The 9,304-nt window shown below is 39.4% G+C and overlaps 1 protein-coding gene across 1 annotated transcript in view; it reads left to right on the top strand.

Moving 5' to 3' along the window:
• LOC106518099 (triple functional domain protein) overlaps positions 1-9,304 on the top strand; it is a gene marked incomplete in the record, with an annotated part of 118,418 nt that overhangs the window by 93,466 nt on the left and 15,648 nt on the right. The window contains 7 exon segments of the mRNA XM_014009204.1: positions 1,470-1,612; positions 1,692-1,791; positions 1,874-2,117; positions 3,622-3,729; positions 3,825-4,018; positions 4,103-4,273; positions 8,383-8,478. Of these exon segments, the coding sequence (XP_013864658.1) occupies positions 1,470-1,612; positions 1,692-1,791; positions 1,874-2,117; positions 3,622-3,729; positions 3,825-4,018; positions 4,103-4,273; positions 8,383-8,478 (1,056 nt within the window).

Raw genomic sequence — 9,304 nt, 5'->3', positions numbered from 1 at the left:
GTTTTAGAGTATTTTCTGTTTGTCGCAATGATATTCAGAATACACTTTTGTAAAAATATGTAAAAAACAACGAACAGTAGATTTACTCTTTTTATATTTCATTTTGATTCTGCCCTGTCTACAAAATAAGACCATTATAAACTTTTTTTTCAGGTTTTAGATGTCAATTAGTCATTTTTAAATATATACTGCTCAAAAAAATAAAGGGAACACTTAAACAACGCACGCTAAGTCCAAGTAAATCAAACTTTTGTGAAGCACATTCAACTCTGTACAGAACAAAGTACTCAATGCGAATATTTCATTGATTAAGATCGGGAGTTAGCGTGCGTTGTTTAAGTGTTCCCTTTATTTTTTTGAGCAGTAATATATATAAAGTATATGAAGAAAATCCAAAGGTTGTCAACCTCCATTTTGTAACCACTTGGGATGTCCTGATGTCACATGGAGCTGGTTCTGGAATATATGAATGTGCAGAAAGCACCAAAAACTACAAAAACTGGAGGAAGGAGAGATTCAACTGACCCTGTCTTCATTGAGTGCAAAGATTTGGGCTCATTTTGTTTTTTACAGAATGAGTCTGAGTTTGACATGAGCTTCACTGTGTGCAAAATTTGCAAAATGAAGATGAAGCACTTTAGGAACACGACAAATGGGCTCACATTGAGTTTTGAATGAAGAAATAGATTTTGAATCGAATCATGAGATAGTAAAAGATTCCCACCCCTACTATCCACGTCATCATTTACCCAGAATGCTTTGTGTGTAAATGAAATATATTTTTAAAAATTATAAAAACTAAACATCCTACCGTATTTTTACAGTCTTTATTTTACAGTTAAAATAAATGTTTATCAAATAAAGTCTAATGTTACAACTAATCCTGGATCCCTTTAACACATGCTGGTGAAGATAATCAGTCATCCAGGTCATGATCAATAAAAACAAAAGAGTTTTAAAACCAATAACTGGACTTTTATTCTGAAGCTGAAGGCTGCTGACCTCAAAAAAAAAAATTTCTGAAGAGATTTTAAAAGACGTTTCAACAGAACTGCCCCAAATTCCAACATACATCAATTTTCTTTCATAAATTTCTTAATTTTGTAGTTAATTTTGTATTATTTTAAGCTGTGTAACAGTGAGGGACAGTTGGTAAAAGAAGACCATATTGGCTATGTTTTGATGTGTAACCTATAAAAGTGGATTGGGGGATAGAGTTTGTAAAAACGTAGGCATTTCCAAACCTAGATTGTGATATCATCACCTTGTAAAGCCTAATGTTAGAGAGGTTAAACTGAAACTAAACATTACAGATATTAGAACATCAGTTTAAGTCTTTTCAGACTTGTGTGAAACAGAATGAAGCATGATTTACAAAAGATTTTGTTTTGCTTAGTTTTGTTTTTCAGCTCCTGTTTTGTGTCATTAAATCATTTTTCCTGCTTGTTTTTTATTTTCTTTTTAAACAGGCGTCTAATATAGAGAACAAACAAGACTGGATAAAGCACGTCAGGGAGGTGATCCAGGAGCGCACCATTCACCTGAGAGGAGCGCTCAAAGAGCCCATTCATATTCCCAAAGCAACTACAGCCAAGCATCACAAGGGACGAAGGTAAAATTAAAAACTTATGTGTTCAGAAAACTAACCCTTTCTACAGACGTGGGTTTTATGAGGTGTGTGCTTTTGTTAGGGATGGAGAGGACTTGGACAGCCAGGGTGAAGGCAGCAGCCAACCAGACACCATTTCTCTGGCGTCTCGCACCTCCCAGAACACACTGGACAGCGACAAAGTGAGCACACACACACACAGAGCATCTGCAGGACTCACCATCGTATGGGTAGAGGTCTTACAGAGGGTCTCTGCCTCCTCAGCTCTCCGGCGGCTGCGAGCTGACCGTAGTGATCCACGACTTCATGGCCAGCAACAGCAATGAGCTGACAGTGAGGCGCGGTCAGACCGTGGAGGTTCTGGAGAGGTGTCACGACAAGCCCGACTGGTGCTTGGTCAGGACGACGGACCGCTCCCCAGCCCTGGAGGGCTTGGTTCCCTGCTCGATGCTCTGCATCGCCCACTCCAGGTCCTCCATGGAGATGGAGGGCATCTTCAATCACAAAGGTTTGGAACATGGTGTAAAAACGTCATTAGTTTAAGGAAGGTTTAAGAAAGATGAGCATGCTAACGTTAGAACTGCATGCTAACTGTGAAGCTGAATGCTAACTGTAGAGCTACATGCTAACTGTAGCGCTGTGTTCTTACTCTTGAGCAACGTGCTAAACTTGGAAAAGTGTGCTAACTTTAGAGCTGCATGGTAACTGTGGAGCTACATGCTAACTGTAGAACTTCTTGCTTACTTTGAAGCTGCATGCTAACTGTGGAGGTGTATGCAAAATGTGAAGTTGCATTCTAACTGTGGGGCTACATGCTAACTGGAACCGCGTGCTAACTTGGAAGCTACATGCTAATTGTGGGACTGCATGTTAACTTTGGGGCTGCATGCTAATAGTATTGGGCTAATTTTAGTGCTATAATGAACTATAATTATTGTAGTCAGTTCATCTGTCTGTGGTGGGCACAGCTAATCAAAAAGTTGCTAACCAGTAATCCACTAAACAAAAGGTTAGCTTTGCTGTTAGTGGATTAGCACAACCATACCCACATCTGTTAGTCAACAATTAATTTAATTAATGTCTGCTTCCTGTGAGTGCGTCACCTGACTCCAGAGCTTATTTTTTTTAACCTTACTAACCCTGGTGTGTCTGCATTAATGTATATAACATTCCTCCACAAATTTAATAATAATGAACTGTGAAAGATGCATTTGAAAATAATCACATGAATTTATCATTTTACTTTTTTATATAAGCACAACAATAACTGTAATACAAGAAACATTGTGAGTGGAAGTGGAAGTACTGTAGTTTATGTTGTTTTGGAGGAAGTGCCACTGTTTAAATAGGGCTTCGAATTAAATTACATAAATTTACTTTTTATAATAAGATTACAAATAAATTACTCGGTGTAATAAACGTCCAACAAGTGAAGTATTTGATGGAGAAAGTTTATGATTCAGTCTTTTTCTTGCTGTTGAAATAATAAAATGATTCAGGTACTCCTGTTTACTCACTGACTCATTAGCTACACACAACAGGAAGGATGGTTATTTAACAGGAGCTTATTCACACATTACTTCAGTCAACATTAAACAACAAGGCAACACAACACATGAGCTTTTTTAGCATCGCAGCTCCAGAGTTTCAGTGGTTCTGCAGTGGAAAGAAAGCTCTTCTTTCAACTTTTGGTTAGTTTTCAGCAAAATATTTCCACGTTTTAAAAAATCCTTGTTTAATTTGCTTTTTATTATTCCTCCTACATTCATCTGACCACAGACTGTGTGCAGTCCTGGCAAACAATAGAGACAACACTGCCCCCAGGTGTTCCTATACTGCAATACGGTTATAAACAAATCTTTGTGGTTTGTGACCGAGGCTGTGTTGATGGCTCTGTTTTTGAAGCTTTAATATATCTTTGTAGTCTAGGTCACTGCAGCCCTGTGTCACTAATGTTTTTGTTAAATCTCCATCATAAAGAGATGTTTAATCATTACTCTTGTCTTTCACAGACACTCTGTCTGTCTGCAGCAACGACTCCATTATGCCAGGTTCTTCTGCTACGCTCCAGCCGGGCCATGGGATCGGCTCTCACAGCTCGCCAGGGCCCAAACGACCAGGTATGGCTTCTGAAATCTTCTTTTTGAAACAACTCAAACCAAAAAAGTAAAACTGGAAATGGGTTATTTCTTGATTTTCACCGTGTTTTTTTTAGGCAACACACTACGCAAATGGTTGACCAGTCCGGTGCGCCGGCTGAGCAGCGGCAAGGCAGATGGCCACGTGAAGAAGCTCGCGCAGAAACACAAGAAGAGCCGCGAGGTGAGGAAGAGCGGGGAGATGACGATGGGCTCGCAGAAGGACTCTGATGACAGTGCGGCCACTCCTCAGGATGAAACTCTGGAGGAGGTGGGTGACGATGCTGCTCATCTCTACAGGTGATCCAAAATGAACGATTCCTGCTTCATCTTTATGTGCTCTCGTACGTTGCAGAGGGTCCGCAACGAGGGCCTGTCGAGCGGCACTCTGTCCAAGTCGAGCTCTTCGGGCATGCAGAGCTGCGGCGAGGAGGAGGGCGAGGAGGGGGCTGACTCGGTACCTCTTCCTCCACCCATGGCCATCCAGCAGCACAGCCTGCTGCAGCCGGACTCACAGGACGACAAGGTGAGGGCAGCCAGGTCGACACAGGGAGCAGCAGAGAACAGACAGCTTGTTCAGAGGGAGGAGCTGGGGTTTGATCCAGATCCAGTGCAGAGCTGTTCAGCTCGGCTCGGCTCTTTCTACCAGAATAACTCTCTAAGATCAGTGTCACTGTTGAGCTAAAGGTTCATCTTGTTCCTTTACTTTTTGACACAACTCAGTTTCTCTCCACCTCATAATGAACGTTTTACAACAAAACTGAAGCAAGTACTTTTGAATTTTTATCACATTTTTTTAATTTAAAGCATAAAAATATCATTTTAGTGACAAATAAAGTAGAGTAAAATAAGAATAAAGCCCCGTCTCTAATGAAAGTCCAGCATCTCTGGAAACATTAGTGTTTTTATCAGTTTGTTTTGGCGAATGAACATTAAAAGTGTCTGAAGTTTCCATTCCAGGCTGGGTTGCCAGATAGAAAATGAACCATCTCACAATCACTTTACAGTGATATGGTTGAATAAGGTACACTTTTCTCAGAGTGGGGAGGTTGTATTATGAGATGTGTGATGTGTTGAATATGTGCGCAAAAAAGGAAGGGGGCTAAAACAGGTAACTCTATTAACTATCAAAATCCACATGGTGTGCAGTAAATGTCGTTTTCCACAAATAAGAGAAGGAATGAAAGAGCTTTGCATCATTTTATGAAAGAAAGTGTCATTTTCTTGTTTGGAGCTTTATAAAATATTTTTTTAATATATGCTCTCAAAGAGTACAAATAAAAACATTACATCACAACATCACAGTGCAACAGGAACTATAAACTGTTATTTTCAGTGGTCCAGTAGGTTTTTTGACTCTACTTACATTTATTAGTAGAGATGGTAGAAATGTCTCTTAAAGTTTGCAGAGCTGTTAATAAACATTGTGGTAAACCACTAATCATACAGATAAAGTCTGATACATCAAACAAGGAAGTAATGCTGCAGAGGTGCTGCTATGCTTTACTTTTATACTATAATTAAGTTTTAAAATTCATCACTCATAACTTTTTGTCTTATATATGTATATAATGTGATTACATACATGTTTTAATATAAGTCAAAAGGATTCATTCTTTTTTATTTTGCTGGTTTGATTATTAAATTTTTCAAATAGTGAGATTTTTCTTTACTTGTCCATATGACAGAGAAGGTTAGAGAAGTTGAAAAGATAAATCCAGCAGTGATTTTTACATTAACTTAAAGTTTATTTGTCATTTTTTTCAATTAGACAGATACAAAAACAGAGTCTGTTAAATGGTGTGTAAATAAAATGTGCCAATATAGTGGGTTGCAAAATTATTCTCCACTTTTTCCACCCGTTCTTACTCTGTTGTCTCACAACCTGAAGTTAGAATAAATTTGGGGGCGTTTGTATCTGATGTTTCGTACATCACTACAACTTTAGGTTATAATTTCTCTGTATTTTTATCCTTCCCTCTTTAACTCTGTACAGTTTAGTTTCTGCTGATGACAAACATCCCCACAGCATGATGCTGCCACCACCATGCTTACTGTAGGGATGTTGTTCTTGAAGGCTAAAAACATCAAAGTACCATGGAGCTCATGTACAGATCCTTCTTGTTTTTAATTTCGTGATTGATCCTTTGACCTGTGTGGAGAGTTCCTTGGTCTTCATGCTGTCTCTTGCTTTGTGGTACTAGAGTTATTGCACTAATGTTGACTCTTGGAGCTGTCAGAGCAGGTTAGAGATTATGGTTGGGCAATATTGGCCATGATGATTAGTAGATGACAGTTGCACTTTCATGTAGCCAATGTTGTCCTCGCACTCCAGTTTTGTTTGTGCTCTAACTGATCTAACAAGTTTGTTGGGTTAGCGTTAGCATTAGTTACTCTGCGCCATCTTCCACCATTAAAGCTTCGACACAGTTAATATTTAGTTGGTATTGACGAATTTAAAGCCTCGTTTCCCCCGTTTATCATCATTAATATGGAGTAATGTGTTCTCGTCCATTTCTTATCAATCAGTTTAAATTCCAGGTTGTGTGGCAACAAAACGGAGTGAACATGAAGGTGGGTGAATACTTTTGCAACACGTATGTCCCACTGTACTGAGCCCGCGAGGGACATGGGGGATTTTTTTTCTTTTTGCGTTCCGACTCAAAAGTATTGCATTACCTCGCAATACCTTTTGCGTTCCCTCACAAAAGTCGTTTATCACTGTTGTGCCTGCCGGTTTATTAACAAACTCACATGTTTACCATTACCGAGTTAACCTACTGCTTTAATTCAGCTTCAGAATGAATATATCACACAGCCACGCATGGAAGAATGTCATATGCCGATATTTGAACACAGTGCAGCCACGCAACATCAATGTCAATTTCACGAACTTGTGGCGACACATCCTGTTTTGGTAACCAGATATTTAAAAAAAAAGTCTGATTTAATTCAGTTCATGCACAAATCAAACTTTTGCGTGGGAACGCAAAACAATATTGCGAGGTAACGCAAGAGAAAAAAAAATTCTCCCATGTCCCCTCGCGGGCTCCGTACCATTGAGTCAGTTACTGAAAATCAGACTCTGTGATCAAGTTGAAGGTAAATCTGGTTTTTACTCTTATATATTTAGTGTTTTGTGTCTGAATTACACGTTGCGGTTTTCTTGTGTTTTCTTCCTATAAAAGGTAATCTTCTGTGACCTTGTAGTTTGAGTTTTGCCTGACGTTTATCTTGACCTTCTGCCTCGTGTTTTCCGTCTCATAGAGCAGCGACTAGTTTTCACGCAGCCTCGACTAAAGTAGATTCTCTTCTGACACTAATTTCTGTTTCTCTTTTGTTTCCTGGTTGTATCATTTGCTGTTTGCCATTCTGTAGCATTACCTTGATTTATGTCCTGTCTTTGCTTTGTCTCAGTTTCCATATCTCTCCATCTGAAAGCCTTGCTCTTCCCCTCTGTCTCCTCCCTTAGTCCGATTCTTCAGTTTAGTCCCCGCCCCCGCTTTTTCCCCACTTTTTAGTTTAAAACGACACAAAGCTTGCAGTGGTTTGATTAAACTTAATTTTATTCTTTTTTTCTAAAGCATTTTGATGAACTTTTCTATTTGAATGAACTCTGAAACATTCCTGGATTTTTCTTAGCGCAGACTTTTAGTGAACGGAGGGCAGCGTGAGCGCAGACCCCGAGGACACTTGGCCTTATTTGTGCTTCATAATGCTTGAGCCTGCTCGATTATCACACACGAATGCATCTTACTTGTGCATGTTTAAGCTGTAGCTTTGGGACGATAGGCTGCTAAGTGAGGAAGATTCGTTTAATAAAACATTAATAAAAAAAAGAAGTGGTTTGGTTTCCTGTCAGCGGAGCAGGCACATCCCCTCTCTGAATCTGACCCACGTCCAGATGAAAATCCAAATCCCCCCACCCCGTGTTCCCATCATCCCCCCCCCCCCCCCCCCCACTCCCTACCGCTCGTCCTCACTCCCTTTTTCCCCTCTGTGCGTTAAACCTCATTACCCATGCAAGTAATTAGCATCTGTAAATGCTGGCGAGGTCAGAAGGGCGCACAGCACAGCAAGGGTGAGAGTCTCCTGAACTATAATCCACACAAACACAAACATCTACCTCTTTATTTTCTCACTAAAGGGCATTCTTTCTCTGTCACCACCACCAGAAAGCAGCACCTTTCTTCCTTCACTATTTAAGACTTTTTTTCCCCTCCCACATATTTCTTTTTCCTTCCGCCTCATGTTTTTTTTCTCCTTTTCATCTATAGTTTCATATAAGTTTATTTATTTTTTTAATAGATGCTAACCCTGGAGTTCTGGGGTTTCACCAGTAGGTTTACATCAGGAAACATTTCCTCCTAAGCCATAGCTCGCACCAGTAACTAACGATGAATTCAGAGATCACGACTTTTAAATTGGTCTCAGTCTAAAAACAACAGCATGACCTTTAACCTTCCTACATCAAGCTTTTTGATCTGCTGTCCTTTCATGGACTTTTACGGTGTCTAAATTTACTTTACTTAGTTGCCACCATTTCTCTTTGCCTGACGTAGCAGAAAATATGTATTTAGGCTGTATTAGACATTTTCTGACTTGTTTTTTCTCCTTCTTTCCGTTTTTGTTCAGACATCGTCTCGTCTGTCTGTCCGTCCGTCCAGTTCAGAGACACCGAGTGCCGCTGAGTTGGTGAGCGCCATCGAGGAGTTGGTCAAAAGCAAGATGGTAGGATACAAACACCTAGCAGAACCTTGATATATCACAACCAGTTTTAATATTAATGTTGTTGTCAGTGGTGGGAACAGCTAACCAAAATGCTAGGTTTACTAAGCCCTAATCTGCTGAACAAGAATCTTAGTTCCGCTAACGCTAATTCAGTAAATAAATTTGAAAAACAAAATTGTGGAAGCTAATGCTAACCGCTAACACAACACCAGCCTGTTGTTGTTGGCTCAATTTGAAGGTGGGTGGGATCATTTGTGGCAAATTGGCCAATCCAAACTAGTTATAGCTCATAATTTGTTATACTTCCAGTTTAACCCTTTCAGAATAAAAGCCTTTCTTTGAACAAGTTTGCATTTTTATGAATGCCGTTTGATGTTAGTCAAACAAAAAATAACATATTTTATACATAATTGGTTTTTGTTTTCATTATTTTAATATTAAGTGTTATCTTTTTTTCTTTTTGATGCAGTTTGAAGTTTAGATGCTAAAGATGCTACATGCTACACTGTCAAGTTTTACACTTGTGATTTTTTTAGTGGACTTTAAATTAGAGGAAGCTAATTAGTCCACTAATGGTTTCCAATGTTAGCAATAAAAAAACACAAGGTAGTTATTAGCGAATTAGAAGAACTGTGTTCAGCCCCTGTTGTTGTGATCAGGGGTCTCATTTATAAAGGATTGAGTGGAAACCATACTAAAAGTGAACGTACGGCCAAAAGGCGGAAATGGCATACGCCAAAAAAAATTCAGATTTATAAAACCGTACGTACGCACGTTTCTGCGCATCTTTCCTTTATAAATCACAGCCGCACGTCAGAGTTTGCGC

The sequence above is a fragment of the Austrofundulus limnaeus genome, unplaced genomic scaffold (assembly GCF_001266775.1).
Source record: "Austrofundulus limnaeus strain Quisiro unplaced genomic scaffold, Austrofundulus_limnaeus-1.0 Scaffold56, whole genome shotgun sequence".
Lineage (NCBI taxonomy): Eukaryota > Metazoa > Chordata > Actinopteri > Cyprinodontiformes > Rivulidae > Austrofundulus > Austrofundulus limnaeus.
This window is presented reverse-complemented; position numbering and strand designations above follow the sequence as displayed.